Here is a 25,198-nt window from a genome sequence, read left to right as displayed (position 1 = left end):
GGCAATTTAAGTTACGAAAATTAGTTACTAAATACTTTAAACGTAAGCGCACTGTAATTTCAAATGGGACCTAAGTCGTAACGAGGAGTGTGCTCTAGATCATGTTTTGCATGAGAGGAATAATTGTGCAGGTATCTTGGTCAAGATTAGGTTAAAATTGCTAGTCTCGCACTTCTTCTAGATCCACCATCTACTATGAAGGAGTTCTTGGCAGCAAATTTATTGGGGGCTTCTTATAACAGAGTGGTTAGTTTGTAATGGGCGTCTAATCCTCCTCTTGATCAAGAAAAAAGAGAAAGAAGGAGATATTTTTCATTAGCTAATGAAGTTGTGTTAGAGTAAATTTTATCTCTTCTCTTCTTAGTGTTTGATTAGTATTTTACATTATCTTCTTTGTAGTGTTTGTTTGATGCATCTTTATTATTAATAAATCCTTATGTGCAATTGTATATATTCTCTCACCAAACTTCAACTTTGGAACACATCTGGCCATTCCAACAACAAATATACCGATAAGATTTTTGATAATTAGTTAGTCTGGTAACGAAAAGAGATGATTCTCAACCATGGACCAAATTCAAAAGAAAAAGAGGAGTACGTTGGAATGTCAAGATCAATTTCTTGCATCTTTGGAAGTGATAGGATGGTTGAGACAAAAAAGAAACAAAAAATGAAAACAAAAAACAAAAATCCCACAGCCTTGGGACTTCTTGTGGTCCTTGCATACTCGATGAGAAAATTAAAGAAGCTCCGTCGGGTAGTCTCTTGCAATCTAGGCTTCAGCCTTTTTGGTCCCTAGTTTCCTTGTGAAACTGATTGGAACACATCTGTTAGATTCGCATGGCTATTTAAGTTTTAACTCATTTTTTTGGTCACTAAAAGTTTGTGATTTTGGCTCTCATCATCCACACGATGTATGATAACGTTCTTGAAATCATACGTCTCTTATGTGAGTTTTTAAAAACTACTTAATAGTGCAGTTCTCACGTTAATAAGATCTGATAAGAAAGCGATTCGTTGTTGTCAACTGAACCAATATAGTTTGGCGTGGCTATTTGAAGCTAGCAAGTGTGGGCTTGATCAAGCAGAAATTGGTTTCTTTTATCGTCTTCTTTAACTCAAACCTACTTTTACAAGCACAAAAGCAAATATAGGAGGAGTTTTTTTTTTTTGGGAACGATAGAGAACTTTTTACTAATGACAGTCAAAGACGGTATATCCCTGCCTACGTAAAACAAGCACTAATCTATACAATACTCAAAGATAGTCAGAGAAAACAATGAACTTATCAGAACTTAAGCCTGTACAAAATATATAGAATTCAAATTTAGGTTCTAATAATAATTAATGCATGCAAGATTACAGAATTGAAGAGATAAAATGATCACTCATTTGTGAGAAAGAAGAAAATAAATAATTCACGTTATTATTGAAATCTCAAACATGAAACAAAACCACACCATAATAATACTTGATAGACTCTTTTAGAGTCTCTTGGACTCTTTCAAGAAAGTCTCTCAACTAATGCCATATTTATAACTTACTAAGACTTATTAAATAAGAAATCACTTGCACAAAAAATTACAAAGTGAAATACAAATTTGAAATAATTCGCCTTTCACGCGTGAAGGTCTGCAAGTTGGGCTTTAGCTCAGAGCCCAAATATTTGTTAGCCAATACGGTAAAACTTGTTAAACTTGTTTATAAACAAATAAGAAATTGGCCCACATCATTTTCTGGATATGGTATGGCCGGAAAAGAGACCCAATACGCTAAAATTTATTTATAAACGATTGCGCCAAGGCCAACATTATTATTATTTCTTTATATTATAATCAGTTAATTGCCTTTGTTATTTTTTTACAATTTTTTTCACAAAAATAGGTTAATTACGTATCTTTTAAGTGATTATTTCATCATTTTAATATGAAAATAATCATGGGCATAAGTAAAAACAAATAGGCACATCTCCTTCAGGCACCAAAATAATTGGATGACAAATAAGACGAGACAGAAGAAACTATATAGTATGAATTTGGAAATTTCAAAAAGTTTTGGCACTTTCACAGTGTTGTAACTTTGTTGAAACTAGAAATACAGAAATGTTTAAGGTTGAAACAATAATTTTGTGTGACATGGATAAAAGTAGATTGAGCTCACAAAAACAAAAGAAATGGTTTTGTGAATTGCAATTTTACAATTCACAAAAATATATTTATTTTAGGTACCAAAAGGGGTATGACTGTAGTTGACGGTCTAAAAGAAAAACATTTGAAGGTGATATTCAAAAGAAAATGTATCTAGGAAAGAAGAAAATTTTCATTATTTTATTTTTTTTGATTCTATTAGTAGAGATTTTTATCATTCCTCTTGAATATCATATCTTCAAGTTAAAATTATCACTGAATAATGAAACAAGTGTTTTTGAAGCTTTAAATTGTATTGACTTTAATCATTTAAATTTTAAAACACTCTATTATCGCTGAGGGATAGAAATTGGACTATACAACTTTCCTAATTTTTATTGGGAAAAAAAAGGAGGTTTTCATAATTTGTTGTTCTGGCAACCAGAACAGATGATTCTCAAGTTTGGACCCAACTCAAAAGAAAAAGAGGAGCAAGTTGGAACCTCAAGATCAAGTTCTTGCATCTTTGGAGGTGGTAGCCTGGTAGGATGATTGAGACAGAAAGGAAACGGAAAGAAAAGAAGAGAGAAAACAAAAAATATCCCACGGACTTGATGGTTGATACTTCATTCGTCTAGTCCCTTTACAATCTTGGCTTCGGCAAAAGTTACTCTTTCCCCTTCTGTTTTTTCCCCCATAGTTCCCATATGAAACTAATTGGCGCATTATATCTTTCTCAATCTCGTGCCTATATCAACTGAACCTGAATACCTTGGCTTGGTCAAGCACGAGTCTTAGCTGAAATTGGCTTTTATCCTATTCATAGATATAGGGCTGAAATTATCATCAATGTTCGTCTCCTTTTAAGCACAAAAGCAAAATACTAGGAGTTACTTACTATTGCTCAAAGAATTCGGCTAGTTTTTTTTTTTTTTTATTTTATAAATAGAAGGTTTTGAATTCAAAATTTCCAATTTCCAATTTTTCTTATTTTACCGTCCAACCTAACTATTTCTGACCCAGTTGATAAACTTGAAATGAAGCAATGCACTGTCCTCCAAAATGATTTTATGATAATGAACCAGCAATAAATTTACAAGAAAGCGTCCAAAGAAAGATTAGAGGCCCCCCCAAAAAAAAGAGGATTAAAGTGGAGTCATGAGGTTAAAATGTTTTCTTCACGGTTTGATGTATTCCTCTTGAAGGCGTGGAATGTCATCATCCGCCTTTGGAATTGGGAGAAGACTCAAAATCCGAATATTTGTCAGCGAGAAATGGACCCATGTTATTTTCTGGATTTGGTAGAAAAAGAGGCTCAATTTTTATTGATTATTTTTCATATTGTAAAGCTAAAATTTATCTGCAAATGAGTCAGCCAAACGATTTTTTATTTATTTTGGTTACTTAATCACTCATTGTAATTATGAGAATAATCATAATCAAGACATATTAGTCAAAACAAATAGGCCAATCTAATTTATTGGAGGTATCAAATGACTATAATTTGTTTCTAGAAATTTCAAAAGGTTTTGGTACTTTCCATAGTGTTTTAACTTTTTTTTACGATGACTCGAGTCCTCAATTTATTAATTACAGTTACAGGGCAAATAACTTACAATCCAAACACACTCAGTGTTTTATCAATCAAACTATGGCCCCGTTTGGAAGGTGAGTTTTTTGGGTGTTTGTCTAAAACTTTACTGTAACTTACTGTAGAAATTTTTAAAAATATTTTTGAAGTATGTTTTTTTTTTAATATTTTGAACTTTATAATTTAAAAACTTTGAAAATTTTTTTAAGGTTACTGTAACTAAAGTTTTTAAAAAACTTATAGCAGACAAACTTGACAAAAAAAGCAGCCAATGCATATCTGTACTTTGTTGTCATAATGCTATAACTTGGAAATGAGAAATATAAAAATCTTTAAGGGTCAAGAAATGATTTGTGATATATGAATCGAAGTAAATTAAGGTCACAAAAATAAAGCAAATGTCTACAAAAGTGCAAATCCTTCATTCATTTTATTTTTTTCGTCCTACTACTAGTTTATTCACAAGTTTTATCGTCCTACTAATTGTTTATTCACAAGGTTTCTATTTTATTCACAAAAGAGGTTTTATTGGGATATAAAAAGAGGTTTTTTGAAAATGTTAAAATATGGCCCCCTATACTATAAACTTCTTTGCACCAAAAACTTTCCCCGCCATCCATCATATTAAATCAAAAATCAAAATTCCCACAAACCCTTCCACACTTCCACTTCTCACTGCCCTCCGCTCTCGTCTGTTCAGCCATGGAAGACGACGATCAGAAGGTCCTAGATCTAATCAAAGAACTGGTCCACCGCTTACTCTACACCTCCCAGCACCCAATCCCCTCCCCGTCCGCCTCCTCAAACCCTAATTCCTCCTCCTCCTCCCCCACTACCCATCAATATCAGCAAGCTCTCCGGTATGCCCTTCGCATTCTCTCGAGTCGGATGACCCCATCAATTGCCCCCGACGATGCCGCAATGGCCGAGTCCATTAAACGCCGCCTCGCCACCCAAGGTAAATCCTCCGAAGCCCTTACTTTTACGGATCTTTACTCCAAGTTTTCATCCAAAACGGGCCCCGGAAGCGTGAAAAATAAATGGGGTGTGCTTTATTTGCTGAAAACTATCTCTGATGATCGGAAATTGCTGAAAAATCAGTCCATTTCTAGGGTTTCTAATGGATTCTTCGACCCCGCCTCGGTCGGCGGATTGCCGGCATTGTTTGATAGTGAGTTGAGCGACAGAGTTATTGTTGTTAATGAACATTACAAGAATTTGAGTGATTTGGATGACAAGCATTTTTCGCATAATTTGGGGGGTTCTAGTGATAATTTGAAAAAATTGAGGGGTTTGAATAGTTTTGGGAAGGTGGAGAAGAAATGGGGTGATAGTGGTTTCAATGAGAATTTTGAGAAATTGAGGGTTTCAGGGGAGGGTTCGAGGGGTTTCAAGGGTAGGGAGAATGTGGGCAAGGGTTGGAGTGGAGGGGTTTTAATGGTTTCAAAGGACCCGGAAAATATTCGTCATTTGGCGTATAAGGAGTTTGCAGCATTGTTAAGGGAAGAGAATGAGGTTTCAGAGGAGGCCTTGGTGAGGGATGTGTTGTATGCTTGCCAAGGGATTGATGGGAACTATGTGAAGTTTGATAAGAAAGCTGATGGTTATATGTTGCCCGAGTTAGTGAAGGTCTCAAGAGCAATTCATGTTATGGTTCGGAAGCTTTGTGAGCTTGGATGGTTGTTTAGGAAAGTGAAGGGTTATATTTCAGAAAGTATGGAGAGGTTTCCAGCTGAGGATGTAGGGACTGTTGGGCAAGCATTTTGTGCCGCCTTGCAGGATGAGCTGTCAGAATACTATAAGTTGCTTGCAGTTCTTGAAGGTCAGGCAATGAACCCGATTCCACTGGTTTCGGAGAGTGCAACTTCGGGGAATTATCTTTCATTAAGGAGATTGTCAGTTTGGTTTGCTGAGCCAATGGTAAAGATGAGATTAATGGCAGTTTTGGTTGATAGTTGTAAGACTTTGAAAGGTGGGGCTATGGCGGGGGCAATTCACATGCAAGCCCAACATGGTGATCCACTTGTGAAACAGTTCATGAAAAGATTACTCCGACGGGTGTGTTCCCCTCTTTTTGAAATGGTTAGGAGTTGGGTTCTAGAAGGAGAGCTTGAAGATATTTTTGCTGAATTCTTTGTTTTAAGTCAACCAGTTAAAGCCGAGTCGCTCTGGAGGGAAGGTTACAGTCTGCATTCTGCAATGCTTCCTTCTTTTATTTCATCTTCTCTGGCTCAGCGGATTTTAAGGACGGGGAAGTCAATTAATTTCCTTAGAGTTTGTTGTGAGGATCGTGGTTGGGCTGATGCAGCAGCAGAAGCTGCTAATGCTGCTGGGACTACCACAGGGAGAGGTAATCTTGGTTATGGTGAAACTGATGCACTTGAATCTCTAGTTGCGGAAGCTGCCAAGAGGATTGATAAGCATTTGTTGGATGTTATGTACAATAGATACAAATTCAAGGAACATTGCCTCGCAATTAAACGCTATTTGCTCCTTGGGCAGGGTGATTTTGTACAGTATCTTATGGATATTGTCGGTCCGGAACTGTCTGAACCTGCTAATACAATCAGTTCATTCAAGCTTGCAGGACTACTGGAAAGTGCAATCAGGTCATCTAATGCACAGTATGATGATCCTGATGTACTGGACAGGTTGAGGGTTAAGATGATGCCACATAACACTGGGGACAGAGGCTGGGATGTATTTTCACTGGAATATGATGCCGGAGTTCCACTAAATACAGTTTTTACTGAATCCGTTATGGCTAGATATCTGAGGATATTCAACTTTTTATGGAAGCTGAGGAGAGTAGAGCATGCTCTTATTGGTGCTTGGAAAACCATGAAACCAAACTGTGTTACTTCTCGTTTCCTTGATAAGCTCCCAAATGCTGTTAAGTTGCAGTTGGTTCTGACATCAAGGAGATGCCAAGTTCTTTGGGATGAGATGAATCATTTTGTCGCAAATTTGCAATATTACATCATGTTTGAGGTCTTGGAAATTTCATGGTCCAATTTCTTGAAAGAGATGGAGATAGCGAAAGATCTTGATGATCTACTTCTGGCACATGAGAAGTATCTTTGTTCAATTGTGGAGAAGTCTCTCCTTGGAGAGAGGTCACAAACTCTGAATACAACTCTTTTTGTTTTGTTTGATCTAATATTGCGGTTCCGCAGTCATGCAGATCGATTATATGAAGGTATTCATGAGTTGCAATCGAGGTACTGTCCTTATCTTTCCATTTATAGTGAATTTTTCTGAAGTTAAATTATTGGTTCTTTTTCTTTGGCTCATTTAACATGTTTGTTACATTTTTCAGAAGCACAGAAACTTCCCTGTCTTCACGTGATAAAACAAAATCTCGGGCCAACAAAAATGACAAATTATCTGAACCTGGGTTGTGGCTTGGTGAAGGCAGGAAGGCTCTAACACAGCGTGCTGGAGAGTTCCTTCGAAATATTGGGAAGGATTTAGATGCAATTGCAAACGAATATACCTCTGTGTTTGACGGGTTCATTTCTCAATTGCCGGTGCAGCAACACATAGACTTGAAGTTCCTCATGTTCCGACTGGATTTCACTGAATTTTATAGTCATCTGCAGTCCAAAACTGGCGCAAAGCTACTACCTTAGCACCCCTGTTAAACAACATTTTACTTTCTAAAGTGTGTAAGATGTATGCTTTCTTTAGTAGTTGCACATCATGTGTGCTTGTAGATAGTCTCTTGGCTGTTGTAGAACAGGCCCTACATTCTGTACATAATTATTTGCTTTCAGGTAATAGTTTACTCTCTCTCTTTCTCTCTCTCTCTCTCTCTCTCTCTCTCTTTCTCGTTTGCTTACTCTGTTGCTTGTTCGTGGTTTTCTTTCTTTCAGAAGGCATTCTTAAGTTCTTGAGCAGGTGTGTAGCTGCTCTTGGCTGTTGTACTTGAGCTGAAGGTATTCTGCTCTGACTGTCACCAATGTAGAACATAGTGTTCCACGTTTGATTGTTATGTTTCATTTTAGTTTTTCTTCTTTTCATACGGTCAATTTTTGAGCTTGTAAGTCTCTGTAACATAGTTTTCGTTTGGTATGGTAATTAGTAAAGGCGCTGGTAGGTTTATTGCCTTCATGTTTCCATGACTTGTTGGTGATATAATGGTTCCTGTATCGCTTAATGAATTTATTGGTAGCAGTGTGTGGAACTGTATTTGATTATATCTTTGTTTTTTTCTGATGTTGTCAACAGAGAATTTCTTGTGGCCCTTTAAAATCTTGTTGTCTTGTATAAAGTACCCGGCATGGATTGTGCTTTCCAATAGGGAATGCTAAACCATGCTTTATAATGAATTCTGCTATATGTTGATTAGTGGACCATTTATTTCTTTTGCTGTTTTAATGCAAATTTGCACGCAATGTGCATCATAACTAAATAGATATATTGTGCATTGAGGAGATTGGTTTGTTGTGACTTGTGAGAACTTGGTCTTTCTTCCTTTGCTTCTATTACTTTTATTACCTATTTCTAGTTGACATTCCCCTGTTGCAAGCTGACATTCAACTGAATCAGAATTAATGGGTCTATACTCCCATTCTAGACGTCCTTAGATTTAAAACATCTTCTATGTAGATCGCTTTGGTGTTTTTTTTTTTGTTTGGTTGGGTTCATCTCAGATTTCAACCACCTATGGTTGGTCCATTGAAATATGTATTACCTTCGGACAGTTTGAAGCTTTTGACAAATTTTGGCTACTTTTTATGTATCGGTTGATAAATGAGTGAATCTGAATAATATGCCAGTGTATGTCTTAATGTATTATTATATGACAAAAAAAATCAATGCTTGTGGCTACAGTTGGATGTAGGTTTTTGAACCTTTTATTCTAATTCTCTTCTTTTTTGATCTCAAGGTTCTGGAAGATCATTTCTCTTTTTGGTTGTCAGGGTTAGGAACAGTGTGTTGCACCATATCTTAGCCTCTTTTATTGCTGTTGTTGACAGTTCTTTTTCCATGTATTGTTTGGGAGTTTGAGTCTGATTAATGGAGAACAGCAGAGTTTTGCACCCTTTTAACGTGCAAGTCTGTACATACCTTTGTCTGACTCGGCAGCATTGTGGAGTTCCAAAATGTTAGGATTTGTACTTTGCATTGTTAGATTTTTGGAATTTGTTAATATCGAAGTGTTTAATGGTTCCTTATGAGGGGCTTTCTAGTTATGTTGTAGTGATGAATGAGATTAAAAAGCGTTGGGTTCAGAGTAGCTTCTGATGGAATATCAACGGAACTAACAATTGCCTATTCAATGTATCGAAGTTCCATAGAAAGGAAATTGCAGTTGAGGATGAATTATGTGTGTGTGTGAGCTTTTAGTTTCAGGTGCTGGATTATTTACTTACGGAATATCTTAATTTGTGTTGAAATATTTTAATCATGTCAAAGATTGTCTAAATTGGTGCTCGCAAGTGGTAAGCATTAGCAAGGAACTAAATCTTCCTTTTCGATAATGTATCAAACTTGTTATGGGGAAATCTGTTGTGTTGTTTGAAATTGAAATTTGAGTTGTTCTAGGGCGTCAAGTTAATCCCCCATCAAAGGGCTGCCCAATGACTTCTGTATCAGCAACTGTTCTGCTACTCGATTTACTTTTTGCCAATGCTACTGCTTAACACGCAGCCCCTTCAAGCCTGCATGGAAAACAAACCAGATGCAATTCCAGTTATACCAAAAAAAAAGAGGTCTATACCAAAACATGAGCAATTGGAAAGAAAATTTAAGCAGGGCTTGTGTTAAGAACTAGACAAAAAACTAGTGAAAGTTTGTTACCAAGTTATCAACAATTTCATAAACTCTTAAGCACAGAATTTAAATACTTTGTTTTCTTGATCTCTACGAAATTCATGTATAATTCCTATCAAAACAAAGGAAGCAAATATACAAATAATACCTGTGCATCTACAAGTCATTGAGGAAACAGATTTCCCGCATGGCTAAGCAGAATTTGCAGCAAGCGTGCGATCTCTCCCACAGAATTGAGTTTGTTACTCGCCCAACGTATACTTCTTTCCTGTGAATGGTATGAACTTATTTTCTTCAGCACTAGTTGCATTCTTTTTGTTATCTAGTTCTTCAGAGATCCTCCTTGATTTACTTGGCTGATTACCGACTTCTTCAGGACCAAACACTAGCTTTCCAGCACGCTTTCTGGATAAGGGTTGTGCTTCAGATGCCATTCTATTGCTAGATTCTTTAACTGGCAGTTGGGAAGAGGGAGGAGTAGAAGAAGCTGCACGAGGCACAATACTTGCAGGTTGCTCATCTAATCTTCTGGCAGCACCCACAAACGGCTTGAACTTAGGCTGTTGATCATCATCTTGAGCTGATGTTTGTTTTTCTTGAACCTTTCGGGGATCAGCGTCCATGGCAGCACGCACAACTGATGATGGAGGTTGCTTTTCTGGCTCTTTGTAGTCTAAAGAAGGTGCAAAATCAACCTCACAATCTGTCTCAAAAAGCGAAATAGCATTCGAAGGGTTTGTTTCCAATATGTCAATGTAATACCGGTTATACTGATGAGTGATCATGATGGTATCTCCAGCAGTCACACATGCAAAATCTTTCAGTGCTGTTTCAAGGATTTCTTTAGGATCAGGTAGTTTGATAAAGTTCATCCTATGTGGTTGAATCTTCATAAAACTTCCTCTGGGAAGAGTTACATACTTCAACACCACGATTGAACCCGGATGAATTTGCCAGTATTTCATCATCCATTCTGGCACGTAAACAAAACCCTCATCCGCACTGAACTCCAGAACCCCACAATGAGAAACTTGTTGAGAGCCACCCTCGTTATCGTCCCGCCCGCCCCTGGTGGTGGTGTTGGTGCTGGCCGCGGCGGCAGCAGTGGTAGTTGGTTTTTTAATCTCAAACACCATGGGGTATTCGATGTTGTCCATATAGACTAAGCGTTCAAGTGCTGAGGGAGGCATTACGATCCTGTTTCCATCTTCGAGATATTCCCTATCCTTGATATGAGAAACCGGAAAACAATTATAAGATTGTTCAAAGTATTCATAATCTTGATCCTGAAAATCTTCCATGGCTGGTTCCATGTTAGATAGAAGATTAAAGCTGAAGTGAATTAATGAGGTTGTTGGACTTGAACGAATCTCTTTTACAGGGTCAGGGAGACTTGCAATTGTACATGTCAGTGCGTCTCGACTGATAAGGTCCCTTTTCCAACTTTTGTTAGAATCCTTTGTTTCCTTTTTCACTTCGGTTTTAGTTTGACGATTTTTTCTGATCTTAAATAGGTGGAACTTAGCTCATTCATCTAAATTCTCCAGTCTCCCAACTAGTTATATTAAATTTGTCCAAACATCAGAACAGTTGTATTTTTATAAATTTTTGCCCATTTTTTATGAAAGGTTTGACTAATATATAGCACATTTGTGAATGCATACTGTCTCATGGTAAATTACATGCAATTTAGATACTCGTTAAACAAAAAAAAAAAAAAAAAACCCTTTAATCGTTTAATCATAGTTTTTCAAGATTTTCCCTTCCGAATTTGGAAATAGTTTTCCGTAAAGGAGACTTCAAAACACCGTATTGAGCAGAGATTTTAACCCACCAGTGTCACAGATGGCGTCCGGAGTAGCTAGCGAGGTCTCAGCGTGATTTTGGGAGCGCTTATCCAAGGGGTACCAGCAATTGCAAACCTCCACAATGCGTTGACATGTTCTGGCAAAGCATAATCTATTCCAACTCTTGGACCAACAAGTACATGCTCTGGCCGTGGTCCATCTAGGAGCTCTAAACCACCTGAGTTACATCCTAGTCTATGTTAGAATCTGTTTAAGAACATCCTAGTCTAGGAAGTATAAATGTATAATACTCCCCATAAAAGTTTCACCAGATTTGAGCTTTATCAGTGATGAAAAATAGGAAGAAAGAAAGAAAACTTGGAAGCTTACCAGGAGTATATAGGGAATGGTTAGACCAATCTGTTGAAATTCCTAATGCTTGACCAACCTTGAGAAACAAATGAGAAGTGTCAATCGGAATAAGGTTGTTGAAGTTGGCATAGTTTAGCGGAAGACATATATTGTCTTAATGAGAATCAGCTTGCTGAATGCAACCTCAGATGTTTCTACAGCTAACAGCTGCAACACATTTCTTTTAATGTCCTGTTGCTTAATACCCCAATATGATTGTCGTTTCCGTTGTTTTTTTTTTCCTTGGGGATTCTTTAAACATCTTGTTTTTCAATTCTAGATTAGCACTAAATAATGATACATAAAAAAATTCAGTCTAGATTTTTCTGCTAATAGACTTGTAGAACAATATAGTAGTTTAATCCACACCTCTTCCAGTAAAAGTCGCTAAACTATATTGCCGCACAATAATAATGTTAAAAGTTCCAAGCAGAGGATAGATGCTAGAATGTTCATACAAGAGGAGGAAGAAGAAGTTATAGATCACCTTTCCTGGCCCTGTAAGAAGAACAGGCTTCTCAGTGACTATACCTCGACGTTGTTGAATGGTTTTCAGCCCTGAGTTATAATTAAAAGAATTTTGGCATAAGATCTCAGCCATGATAGCTTTTATGATGTTAAGGATATTCATCCAGGAAAAAAGTGGTAGACAATAAATTTTCACCAGAAAAGTTCCTCGTTAGTATCATGATAAAGCAGCAAACATCAAAATTTTTATTTCTTTTCTCCACGTTATTTGGATAACATGTGAATCACTACTTTTTTGGTTACCAAAAAGCATTTCCCTAAGACAAAATCTGAATGAATTCTTCATCAAAAGTCTTCTGCCTAGTTCACATTTGGAGCTTTCAATATTTATTTCACATTTATCTCATCCAAATGCAACAGAAGTGCCTTGGAGTTGGCATTTTGCTTCAGCATAATCCAATATGTTCTACTAATGACTGCTTGAGGTTATAGCTGTCACATGGTATTCCAAGAAAACTTGCTACACTACCATTATAAATTAAATGCAAAATACAAAACAAAGAAACTATAGCAAGAATCGACAAAAGAAAATGCCAATTCAACTTCAGAATTCCAAAATGGTATTACCACTGATTGGGGCACAAGAACGAATTAGCACAGCTGCTCCTGCTCCTTCTCTGTCCGCGACAATATTGAGCATGGTGTGGAGACCATAGCAAAGGTAAACATATGCATGTCCACCAGGTCCAAACTATATTAACCACAAAGAGAAGATATTTACAGCAAAGAAGCCACAGTAAAATATGATAATGGATTCAATCTTATATTTCAGGATATGTTAGCACTAAACGAACAAGGAATAAACCTTAGAGTTAGGCATTTTCCCTAGTAATATCTTCAATTTATTGTATTTCTGAAGTTAAAGAGATCAAGTTGGCTAGGAACTGAGAAAGAATAAGGCCTATCTTGCAAGGTCCCTAATTTAATTGGAAGAATAGGTCATCTGAAAACTGCTAATACATCTGCTAGACTTAAAATTATAGTCTCAAAAGTAGCTTAAAATTGGATAAGTTTTCATGATTGCATCTGATCCACAAGCCAATGCAAACTATTAAGTACACAAAACAAGTCTTATTACCTTGTCATGGCATTATTTGTTAAGACAATACAAGATAACCAAGAACCAGAAATTGAATCTTTAGCCAACACAAACACCTACACACAAAGACATTTTATATGGTCCAAAATCAGAAGCTCTGCTCTTCTGGTATGCAGGTCTACTTAATAAATTATGATTATCACCCTTCTGGACCTCCATCCACATGCATCCATCTTTTTTGTTCTCTTTCATTGCACTTAAATGCCGAGAGGATACTAGCAGGCAAGGATGGCTTAATCCTTAGGCAGTTACATTAAAGGGGAAATGGACAGTTGGAAACATACCCTTCCTGGTATTATTGTAATTGCACAATCCTTATAAGGAATGAGATCTGAAACCTCAAAAAGAAAAGATGATGACATGATATTAGGTCAGGAATTTTGTGTTCATTATTCCCCCAACTGATTCAGCATCTGAAAACATGAAGCAACGGTCACATGGTACTCATAATTAACATATTTTCGTAATTTGCAACTGATCACAATCTAGGCATTTGGAAAGTACAGTGGTATAAAGTTTTGCATCCACCTTGTATTAGGGGTTGGAAATCGTTCATTCTTATGTAATTGCTTACATCTTAGTTATCTCAGTTTTACTTCAAGGCTGCTTTTTCAGGGAACAAGCTTAGTTCAGCCTAAAACTAACTGCTCACTATCGTGTCATTTTACAAAGTAAATAACCGGCTATCCAATTATGCTTCTGTAGTACTATAAGTAAACACAGACCATTTTACAATTACCACATGGAGCAATCAAAGAAGCAGAAAATTATGACTGTTAATGATTCATTATTACAGATTCTTTATTTTAATGATGGGGAGCGAAGGCCAAATGTATTAGTAAGACTGCAGATAGTCGTTTCATCCTATAAAAGTTATCTAAAATCAGGCACGATTAACATGCTCCATTCATTTGCACAAGTAACAGGTAAAGCAGATAGCACTTAAATGGCTATAACAATAAACTTACAACTGGTGCTGTTCTTGCTGTCATGCCAAATCGACCGTGGCAAGCTGAATCATTTGGCCTATAAGCTTCCACCTATAAATCAAGTCCAAAAAAAAAAGTGTTAAGGCATCCCGTTCTAAGATTGCAGGAATACAAAAATAGATATAGTAATTCACCTCAGTTATCTGAAGAACAACATCGTCTCTTCTGAGGTACTTTCCAAGCAAAAGTGGGGCAAGATCAAGGGCATCAATTTGGTAGAAATCAGGGGACAAGATTGGCCATTTCTCAAAGAATGTAGACAACGAAGAACTGGGATTTAAATCATTATCATCATCATCATCTCGAAAGTCAGATTCTGGGATTGTTGAACTGGGGTTAGCCCTGGGATTGACTTTTGCTATCGTCTTAAATTTTCTTTTTATGATACTGGTGGCGGTGGTGGTTTTCTGGGTGCTTTTCTTGATGGGTTTAGTGAGTTTTTTGGGAATTAGAGTATCCTTCATCGAATTGATCGATGAAGAAAATGGAAATTTGGACTGGAGAGAACTTGTGGGACGTATCAGACAACGAGAGAAGACTTTTGATTGCAAGAATAACATAGAAAATAGTGGACTTTGATAGTTTGACCCTGCAGCGTTTTGGCTAATTTGGCGGGTGTTTGTTGACGACTTGATGTGGTTGCTGTCAATGCAGTAGGAAAGGAATCAGACTGCTGCTTGGAGTTCAATAAAAAAATTTTTTTTTTTGGGTTCTTCCAAAAGGATTTACTTAGAACAGCACCTTTTATTGTTTCAGTTTTTTAATTTAAATCTGACTATTCTTATACTACCTCATTAACTACAAATGCAATTATTCCAAATAGCAATAGATTTTTCTCAAGTGAGTATATGTATGGAATGGCTACTATTTGTCAAAAATAATTACTTGGATCACAAATATATTTTTAATTTTTTTTTATCTTTCTGATTCTTTTTTATTTCATATATATGATATCAGAAAATACTAATATAATAATTACTCTAAATCCTTCTTTGAATAATCTTTTAATCGAATAATTTTGGTCCACATATTATCAATTGTACACTATAATTGAAAATCTTTATTTTCTTTTTGTTTGTTTGATAAATTCATCTACTCTCATCCTACCTTATATTTAGTAAAGTAAAATCAATATAAATATTGACTAACAAAATTAACTTATTTTCAGACTATTATAATTCATCGAGTGCAGATCATTTTGCTTGAACTGAATAGTAATCTACTTAAATTTGATATTATTTTTTTTAATGAGTTTAAAATTTTATTTAATCTTTATCTATGGAAGTTCTATAATAAACTATATTTACCAATTGAATTCAACTATTTTTTTTATTTATTATCTTCTTGTAATTCATTTGGTAGTTGTGGAACAAAATTGAAAACTTGTTTGGGCTAAAGTTCAAATAAAGGAAAAATTAAGGGAAAAGGAGTGAAAAGTAGTGTAAGTTACCGCGGTGGCCTATTTCTTCTAGACCCTTCTATTTCTGAATAATTTTTGCAACCCAAATTAGGGTTTCCATTTTTCTATTCTAGACCCTTCTTCTTGCTCCTTCCACCTCCGGAACCCTCCGGACTCTCACTTCTTTTTTTAAATCTCCCTTTTGCACAGATTTTCACCTACAAACACGCACCAGAAACACTGAAGAACGAAGAACACGAAAAATATAAACTCCTAAATTTCCACCTGAAACAATGGCGAGAATGGGCGAAGGAGACAAGAGATGGATCGTCGAAGACCGCCCCGACGGCACTAACGTCCACAATTGGCATTGGGCCGAGACAGATTGTCTTGAATGGTCCCGCAATTTCTTCAAGAAAACCCTCTCCGATCAATCCCTATTAAATGGCGAAGGCAATCTCTTCATTAAGATAAACAAGGTCGATAAACTCGACGGCGAAGCCTACGTCAATATCCGTAAGGGGAAAATCATCCCTGGGTACGAATTGAGCCTCGTAGTTTCATGGGAAGGTGAAGCCAAAGATTCCGATGGTAATTCAGTGCTTAAATCCGAGGGGACCGTAGAGATACCTTATATTTCCGATGAGAACGCCGACGAAGATCCGGAGCTTAGAGTTACGGTGAAGGACGATGGGCCAATCTGCAAAAGATTAAAGGAGGCCTTCTTAGCTAAAGGGAAACCGTTTGTGCTGGAGCAAGTTAGGGCTTACGTCAGTGCAATGGCGAATGGTGGGCCCGCGAAAGAGGAGCTGGAGGTGAAGAAAGTGGCAAAGAAGACTGCTTCTGCTGGTAGTGGTGATGAGAAGGCAGTGGCGGCTGCTGCTCCGGTGGTGGAGAAGATGGAGGTGGTGAAGAAGGAGAAGAAGAAAGAAGGGTTTAAGACGATTACAATGACAGAGAAGTTTAGTTGTGGGGCGAGGTATTTGTTTGAGATATTGATGGATGAGAATAGGTGGAAGGGTTTTACGCAGAGTAATGCTAGGATTAGTAAGGAGGTGAATGGGGAGTTTAGCATATTTAATGGGTCGGTGACTGGGACTAATGTGGAGTTACAAGAGGGCAAGCTAATTGTGCAGAAGTGGCGGTTCGGTAGCTGGCCTGATGGCATTCACTCAATGGTAAAGATTTTAACTTTTCTCAGTATGATGATTTAATTTGTTCTTGTTTTATATTCTTTGTGTATACATGGATGCTTTTGTGCAGCTTATTTTCGATTAATCTTTTGTTTTATTCCATTTAGCAAGTAGCATGCTAGAACTGGTTAGTGGAAGAATTTGTTCAAGCAGAATTTGTTTGGTAGTTCTCCACCAAGGGAAATTTACCGTTGTTGGTAATGAATTTAATACTGAAAATGTGCTTCAGGTGGAGTCAACCGCATGTATGTTAACATTAATGTCTGTCGCATTGTGATTGGTGCTTGTTCGACTGCTGCAGAGGATTAATATGCTTGTTTACTTGTTGCTGTGGATAAACTAAATCTCGGCAATGATTGCTGCTAGTTAAATTTATTAGCTACAGTCCACTCGTGTATTTTGATTGATTTCTTGAGCAGCATTTCAGCTAATTATTAGATTTTTATTGTGTGCTTTGGAGCTTTGTAATACAACTTCTGTGTTACGGTAGTTTTTCCTGCCTTTGGATTATAAACGTTGTACATGCTGCCTGCTTTCTAAGAATTAATGCACCACGGAGATGTACATTGATGTTCTTATTAACAGCTTGAAGAACTTATATTATTTGTCATTTTTTGCATGTTTGATTGATAATTTGATATCATCACTGCTGAGCAGCATGCAGTGTTTGACTTTGTTGGCAAATTCAAGTTACATGTGTTATGGAATTTTCTCCCCTTTGGATTATAAACGTTCTGCTAAAAATAATATATGCTGCAGGTGCGACTAACCTTTGATGAGCCTGAACCTGGGATTACAATTGTCAAGCTCATACATAGTGATGTTCCAGAGGAAGACAGGTTGGTGCCATCTCTAACTGCTTTAGAATATATTGCCTTACCTTCAGCTAGCTGTATATTTCCTCACTGCACCACCCCATCCCCCTAGAAAGAAAAAGACTTGGCAAGAACAAGGTTAAATTCTAATTTGCGCCTCCACAATTTGGCCAAGCTTACCCTAAGGTCTGGAAAGCCATGATCATTGTCTTGTCCAGAAAAGATGTCCACATGTTGAAATCACGTCTGAAATAACTACATTAGTTGAAAATTGATTGTACAGAAGGAAACACTCCCACTGGAAAATGGCTTGAATCCTGTCTCTCCCCTACCCATCTTCATGTCATCCAACCCCTTATTTCCTCTCCAGAGTTTCCGTAAAGCCACTTATGCCCGCTGTGACTATTTTGCCCTCTTATGCATAACATTCCCTGTTGGCTGTTTCTCCAAATCGCCTACCTACAACTCACCTTATCGCCTTCCTTTAAACCAGCACCACCTTTCCTTTTCCCTCCCACTTGTTTGTGTCATAGGTCGTGCTCAGCAACCAGCACCAAGCATAAATCCTGGTGTCCCTTGCCTTGTGTCCTCACAACCTGCACCAAGGCCCTTGTCATCTTTTCCCAACCTACCCCTTAGCTCAAACTCCTTGCTTTTAGTTTTCAAGTGGACTCATTTCTGTTTGTTGCGGAGATAGCAGGATTAGGCAAGGTTTTGATTGGTTGAACTTTTCCATGTCTTTGGTTAATTCCCTGCTCTTGAAATCTACAATTTTTAACTGTTTAAATATGTTATAAAGTTAATTTCAGAACTTTCTGTTATTTTTTTTGGTTTTCTCATTCTGGGAACTGCAAATATCACAATAAGGGTTCATATGTTTTGAGGTTTTCTCAAAGCTTTAAATAACTGATTGTAGTTTAGCCATCTCAAGTGGTGTGCAAATAATCAACTGCAGATAAACAGTTACTGAATTTTATTTTTTGTACACTCCCCCCCCCCCCCCTCTCTAATTGAAGCTACTTGATTCTGCAGATATGGAAACGCAACTGTGGTGGAGAATACGGAGAGGGGATGGAGGGATCTTATTTTCCACAAAATACGAGCAGTTTTTGGTTTTGGAATATGATTTTCTTCTTGGAGTTAGTTAATGAATCCGGCCAAGCGTAGAATTTTGTCATTTTGGGTTCCATTAGACTGAGATATGGATTGAATATGACTATTATGGTAAAAATGTACCCAATTTTATGGGTGCAGCTACCATCATATTTACGGTGACCTCTGGCTGTGCCAGACCCAATAGCCTGTGCTGCCAAGTAACTAATTGTGAACTGTGTCTTGATTGGAATGAAGGATATAATGTTCTTTGTTCTCTCTTCTCTATTGGCGCAGCATCGAAATTGCTAGTCATGTCTTTCTTCTGCTCTTTTGGCTCTTGGTGGGTGTCCGAGAATCTGAGATAGAACTTAAAATCGGGTCATCGCATGCCAAATTGAAGTTTATTTCTACAGTGTATTTTCGATATCGCAAGTTGTACTAAACTGAATTATCTCTTTGAGGCTGCACAAGGAAAGCCGATGGCAACACAATCAAATGGTTAAGGGAAAAAAAAGCGTAAAATAAAAATAGGCGATGGACTGGATGCTCTGAAAAAATGAAATTAATCATTGAAATGGCTTTCAAAAGGGTTCAATTTCTGTACAAGAAAAAGGTGGAACCTGGACATTCTTGAACTTGGTTTAAAGCCCATGGACTTTGCTAGGCCCGAAATAAAGAATGACCCGAGTTTATGTAGGAAAGGAAAATTTTTTCGTCGCCTGAGAGATTCGAACTCTCGCGGGGAAACCCCATGTACTTAGCAGGCACACGCCTTAACCACTCGGCCAAAGCGACGATTTTGTTATGAGGGCTTGATATGAAAGCTTATAATACAGCCAGAGGAGGCAACATGAATCCCAAGACTTCCTGCCTGTGTTTATGTCTCATTGACAATTCATTATAACAAGTTCATTCTTGTTTCTTACCTGAAACCCAGGATTTCTTGCTTGTATTTATGTCTTATTTGACAATAATGAATACATATTCAATTTACATGTTTTTGAGAGAACTTGATTCGAAAGAAAAAGGTATAAGATATAGGGGATTTTACATAAGAGAGAAAAATTCAAGCAGGAAATTCTTCTTCAGTATCTTCCCCCCTGTCGCGTTTTTAGAAGAAGACACTTTTACTGTACATCACAGAATAAGGTGGGGTGTTGCAATTTACCATAACTAAGTTTATAGAAGATAAATCTGTTGACAAAATGAAGAAGTGGGAGGGAAGCGATCTACATCCTACGTTGAGCTTGAAACTACATGTATTCTCATGCTTAAAATTCTACACAAAGTTCTGGATCATTTGTCTCACTTCTTCAATAACAAGCCAAGCTTTGTGTCCTCCGATCACTTGTGCTTTCATCTCACCATCTTTCCATAGCTGCAGGAAAACACAAGACACAAAATCAAGTGAAATCACATCAAGTTTTTAATTTGGTTATTGGTCAATCTGGTTAGAAAGAAATTCATGCTTAGAAGAGAATCACGGCTACCGAGCTCACCTGTATCGTTGGCATTTTCTGAGACAAAAGACATCACAGGAAACATCAGTAAATAAATTAAACAGATGAATGAAAACCACAAAATTAATGCAAGAATAAAAATGATCAGATTAATTCAACATACTGTTATGTTTCCGTGCTTTACTAAGGCCTGGGGCACTTTGTTCACATCGACACAGAAGAACCTAAGCCTGTCATGAGAAGTAAGCGTCAGATTTGAAACCATCTTAAAGGGCTTCTAAGTATGTGATCCAGCTACTCATAAATTCACATTTGCTAAAGGTCCATTGATCCATACGATTACTTGAACTATTCTCTGCTTTTAGCTCCATGGATCCTCTATAGCTATAAGAAGTGGCTTTAGAAAGTACAATTTACAACGCCTACAGACTCTTGTTCTTGAACGCAGGTCTCGAAAAGTACATTCTGTTCAAACATTACTGTGTGAGAATTTGAGCTTTACAGAGGAAGTTTAACTTTGTAAATTTCCCAATTCAAAATATTTGTACCCACTAACAAAACTGTAAGGCCTAATAATGGTCATAGAAACATAACCAAGTACTTTAGAATTAGATTTCTGGTACTACAGAATTATGCAAACTGTGAAGGTTATTGTCATTAAATATCTTAAGGCATAAAAGGGCTGCTATTTGCCTGAATTCTAACTACTATGATATTTTATTCCGATTTTCCAACAAAAGGCAGAGAAATCTGGAGTTCGGATCTCTCTTCCAGAAAGTTGAGAAATCAGAATTAGATATCTTCATCACTTGTGGGATTCAAACCCTTCCTATATATTGTTCTTTCAAATTCTTCCATCAAATCCACATCCATCATAGTAGTTTTTTTGGGTAGTGTCTTCAACCCTCAATCATCTTTGTTTAATTTCTTCATTGTTATCACAATTGGAATCTTTTGCTGGCTAATTATCACAATTTAGGTGTGCCTGAGCCCCATTAGGACTCCAGCGTCCAATATTCCTTGCTGTGTTGGTCACATGGACATGTGTGGTTTAGATGAAAATTAATAGTGCTTATCATGCAAATCCATGAAAAATATATCAACAATTAGCCCAGAAGAAACACATTAGAAAATTTTAAGTTCTATTCTAAGTTGGTGATTGGCAAGGCTATTGGAAGTAGAGCATCATCATGAATCCATATCATGAATCCATACATCAAATGCAGTAAATACAAGTAATTGAGCAAAACTTACTTGGTATCATATTCAGCAGCTAATTTCTCTAGTTTTGGCTCCAAATAGATGCATTTCCGGCACCAAGAAGCCATCCTATCACCATTAACAAACAAAAACCAGTCAAAAAACTAACATGTATTATACAATCGCAAACAACATGAAAAATGAAAAACAGAGGAAAAGATGAGAGGGATGACCAATCGATGATGATGGGTTGTGAGAGTTGTTTAGCTTCATCAAGAATCTTGTCCAACTGATCACAATCTTCAATGGGTTGCATTTCCATAGCTGCAGGCCTTGACAAGTCTGGCAAAAACCCAGCACCAACCCTGGAGTCTCTCTTTGCTACTTTCTTCCACTCATCTTTTCTTTGATCAAAGCTGAACCCATATGATTTTACTAGAACGAAGCAGCTTCCGCCACCCCACCAGTGCTGCTGATGAGGATTATGGATTTCCCTGCATAAGATGTGTGAATTTGGTGCAAAGATGGACATCTCTTTCAATATTATCTTCCTTCAAGAATGAAGTTACCAAGAAACGAAGATAAGATATTTAGGCCAATCTTTTTTCTTTTTTTTTTTGAAAAAAAAGGGCCAAAAGGGATAAATATCTTTGAAAAAAAAAAATTTTGTTGGGGGGTCTGTGTGATGATTGAATTTTGGTTATTGCTTTTTTATTTGATTTTTGTTTGTTTGTAGGACAAATTAGAAAGATTATCCAAAAGCTAAGTTGGAAAGTTGGAGGTTAGCTTTTGGGGCCCCATTGGGATATGGGCCAGGGCCAGTTCATAATTAAAGCCAGGCAATATTGAGTTCCCCTAGGAGGCCTAGCCCATCTTCGCATTTTCAAATACAGCCATCAGATCAGAAATATGGTATTTGCTATATAATGGTAAATTTTCATTCTAACTATATAATTTTTTTTCCCATTTTGCTGCTACTGAGTTCTCCTAATGGTAAATGCTCATTCAACTACGTAATTTTTATTTAAAATTCAAGAGATAGAATTCAACGAGATTAGAACTATATATATATATATATATATAGGGAAAAGAGTCCCAATGGCCATCTAACTCTTTTCCAGGTAAAGTTTTAGCCCTCCAACAATTAACGGTAAAGGTTTGGCCCTCGATCTAATAAAATAGCATATTTGTGGCCCTTCTGTCAAATCCAGCAGTTAAAATTGACAGGAAACATCATCTCGTGAGATGCGCGACCAAATATCAAGGATATTATAGTCTCTAAAGAAGAACACAAATTCTGCTGAATAGAAGAAGAACACAAATTCTGCCAAATTGCCACTTACTCGGGAACTCCTGGGATGGCATATATCTTGCCCAACCTCTTCCCGACAATCATCCAATCCAAGAAAAATCACTCCACCCCTCCTCCTCCTCCTCCTCCTCCTCCTCCTCCTCCTCCTTCTCATCTGCGTTTGCCCCCACCGCCTCCTAGGCAGGCCTCCTCTCTTTCTGTTCCCACCAGGCAGCAACAGCACCTCCGCCCCCACCTACTCCTCCACCACCCCACCACCTGTGCCACTGCCACTGCTGCCGTTGCTCTTGCTTCTCCTCACAATAATAAGCAGCATGACCACAGGGATGATTTCTTTGTGAACCTGGGTCTGGCCGTCAGCACTCTAAGGGAAGATGAGGTTGGTGATTATGAAGCAGTCGATGGGGTTGCTAGAGAGGGATATGGCGGACGGCGGCGGCGGCGAGGAATTGGGACCTAGTACGCCTAATGCCAGTGGTGGCGGTTGTTGTGGGGTTTGGCAGGGAAACGAGGAGGTCCACGAATTGGGAAATGGTGGTGATGGGGTTGTGGGCATTATGAATTAGCAATTTCAGCCTCAGCAGCAGGAGCGGCAACAAGAACAACAGAATGCTCCATTCATGTCCTGGCTTATGATACAGCATGATCGGACCGTGGCAAGGAACATGTGGACCACCACTGCTTGTGAACCATCCACTCAGGTTTTATTTCTCACAACCTGTCTTAATCCACTCAGATCTCTAATTTCTTCTCCAATAAGACGATTTGGCATGCTGCTGAGAAAGGCTCAACACTACACATAATTGATTTTGGTATTCTGGGTTCCACGGCATAATTTTGTTCAGGGAGATTTCACTTCAGTACTAAGGATTTGGCAGCCGTCTGAGAATTTGATTTTGATCAGATGGAACTTGAGGGGAAAATGTTGGAGCGAAAAGGAGTGGAAATTGTTGGAGCGAAAATCAGTGGTGAAAGAGAGCTTTTACTCTTGGAAAAGAGACTATAATGCCCTTGATATTTGATCGCGCATCTCACGAGATGATGCTTTCCGTTAATTTTAACTGCTGGATTTGATAGAAGGATCACAAATATGCTATTTTATTAGATCGAGGGTCAAAATTTTATCGTTAATTTTTGGAGGGCTAAAACTTTATCTGGGAAAGAGTTGGAGGGCCATTGGGACTCTTTTCCCTATATATATATATATATATATATATATTGGCTTGATTAGAACCTTCTCAATTTTAGGAATCAATTTTAGACCAACCCTTGGGTTGACCAGTTCCAAAATTCCCCCCTCTCTCTCTCTCTATTTTGACACATTTGAGGAGATCTGTTTATTTCTCCTCTTGTTTCTGATACATTAATAGGAATTACTCTCTGTCCCAATTATTTAGTCATATTTGGGGAATACAACTTTTTAAAAATAATGGTTTGATTGTGATATTTGTACTTTTTCTTTTCAATTTTACCTCCACAAATTCAAAATTTAAATTTGAATTTGAATGGTAACATGCATTTGATTAGAAAGAAGGGTTATATTGAAAAAAGAAACTAAAAAGTGTTTTGACTCTTCCAACATAACAAATGTTTTGAGACATCCAAGAATAGAAAGTATGACACTTTCAATGGAACAGAAAGAATATATTGTATTTGACTACGTATCTCCATTTTGAGGGGGTTTTCTTTGTGGGTTTTCTTAATGACTAAGGAAGCAAAAGGTTATGCAGAATCTTCAATTAGTTAGATTAGTGGGATTTTGTCCATGACTTCACTAGTAACTAATTGAAGTCATACTAACGCCTGAGGAAAATAGAAATTTCAAGAGAAACGCCAGCTGCTCAGTTTTCAGTTTTCAGATGGTAAATCTTTGTACTCAAATAATATCTCCCTGAATCCAAAATTAACCTTTTCCTCGATAAAAGGAAACAAAAAGAAAAGGCAGTAAATTCTAAGCTAACGGTAACTGTCAAAGACTTAATCTATACTTGAGGCATTTATGTTTGTTAGGGACTGTAATAGAACATCAACGAAGCAAACTGCTTAGTGATCGAGCCTTAAAAGCTGCAATTCTCCTCTTGGGAACCACATCTCAATCTTTAATATCCCCCGTAGCCAAGGCAGTGAATTCTGTTGTGAATGCCGGCTCAGCTGCTTTACCTGTGAAACTCTTATTCATTTTCTCCCTCTACTATTCTTTATAGCAGCCCAATGATGTTCGCACAAAGGATAACCAGTAGAACATGGTTGAGAACACCTCCATCCCTTTCCATTTGAGCGACTGCATCTTGGATTAGTAATGTCATCCATTGTTTTTTCTTCCGTCTTGATCTCTTTTGCAGCTGGAGTACTGTTCATTATCAAATCTGCAATCCCTTCAGAATCGGTATCATCTTTGCACAGAACATGGTCACC

At 37.4% G+C, this 25,198-nt stretch overlaps 5 protein-coding genes and 1 non-coding gene across 9 annotated transcripts; 2 read left to right on the top strand and 4 right to left on the bottom strand.

The window, feature by feature from the left end:
- Positions 1-4,352: 4,352 nt before the first annotated feature.
- LOC113774823 (gamma-tubulin complex component 3) lies at positions 4,353-8,716 on the top strand. 4 transcript variants are annotated; one of them, XM_027319454.1, is made up of 4 exons: positions 4,353-6,938; positions 7,037-7,493; positions 7,593-7,655; positions 8,700-8,716. In XM_027319454.1, the coding sequence occupies exons 1-2, from the start codon at positions 4,420-4,422 to the stop codon at positions 7,347-7,349; spliced, it is 2,832 nt and encodes a 943-aa protein (XP_027175255.1). In that variant the 5' UTR covers positions 4,353-4,419; the 3' UTR covers positions 7,350-7,493; positions 7,593-7,655; positions 8,700-8,716. The 4 variants fall into 4 exon arrangements, with proteins under 4 accessions (XP_027175255.1, XP_027175257.1, XP_027175256.1 ...); XM_027319456.1 differs by lacking the exon at positions 8,700-8,716 and adding an exon at positions 8,643-8,690; XM_027319455.1 differs by lacking the exon at positions 8,700-8,716 and adding an exon at positions 8,609-8,683.
- A 1,021-nt stretch (positions 8,717-9,737) lies between these two features.
- On the bottom strand, positions 9,738-10,808 carry LOC113773681 (ubiquitin fusion degradation protein 1 homolog). Its single transcript, XM_027318305.1, has one exon. It carries the CDS (start codon positions 10,806-10,808, stop codon positions 9,738-9,740), a length of 1,071 nt encoding a protein of 356 aa, XP_027174106.1.
- Positions 10,809-11,111: 303 nt separating this feature from the next.
- On the bottom strand, positions 11,112-14,969 carry LOC113774825 (DNA-3-methyladenine glycosylase). Its single transcript, XM_027319457.1, has 6 exons — positions 14,444-14,969; positions 14,289-14,360; positions 12,789-12,912; positions 12,181-12,251; positions 11,673-11,730; positions 11,112-11,520 (listed from the first exon to the last, which is right to left on the bottom strand). The coding sequence occupies exons 1-6, from the start codon at positions 14,867-14,869 to the stop codon at positions 11,357-11,359; spliced, it is 915 nt and encodes a 304-aa protein (XP_027175258.1). The 5' UTR covers positions 14,870-14,969; the 3' UTR covers positions 11,112-11,356.
- An 868-nt stretch (positions 14,970-15,837) lies between these two features.
- On the top strand, positions 15,838-19,092 carry LOC113774757 (activator of 90 kDa heat shock protein ATPase homolog). The gene is made up of 3 exons (XM_027319373.1): positions 15,838-16,886; positions 17,661-17,740; positions 18,749-19,092. Exons 1-3 carry the CDS (start codon positions 16,002-16,004, stop codon positions 18,840-18,842), a joined length of 1,059 nt encoding a protein of 352 aa, XP_027175174.1. The 5' UTR covers positions 15,838-16,001; the 3' UTR covers positions 18,843-19,092.
- Positions 19,093-19,524: 432 nt separating this feature from the next.
- Positions 19,525-19,606, bottom strand: TRNAS-GCU. The gene has a single exon. It is a non-coding gene; the product is annotated as a tRNA-Ser (tRNA).
- A 194-nt stretch (positions 19,607-19,800) lies between these two features.
- On the bottom strand, positions 19,801-22,084 carry LOC113775126 (thioredoxin-like 3-1, chloroplastic). Its single transcript, XM_027319875.1, has 5 exons — positions 21,705-22,084; positions 21,526-21,600; positions 20,435-20,501; positions 20,311-20,328; positions 19,801-20,189 (listed from the first exon to the last, which is right to left on the bottom strand). The coding sequence occupies exons 1-5, from the start codon at positions 22,001-22,003 to the stop codon at positions 20,091-20,093; spliced, it is 558 nt and encodes a 185-aa protein (XP_027175676.1). The 5' UTR covers positions 22,004-22,084; the 3' UTR covers positions 19,801-20,090.
- Positions 22,085-25,198: the final 3,114 nt, after the last annotated feature.

This window comes from Coffea eugenioides, chromosome 6 (genome assembly GCF_003713205.1).
Source record: "Coffea eugenioides isolate CCC68of chromosome 6, Ceug_1.0, whole genome shotgun sequence".
Lineage (NCBI taxonomy): Eukaryota > Viridiplantae > Streptophyta > Magnoliopsida > Gentianales > Rubiaceae > Coffea > Coffea eugenioides.
Note: the sequence above shows the minus strand (reverse complement) of the source record. Positions and strands in the feature narration are given on the sequence as shown.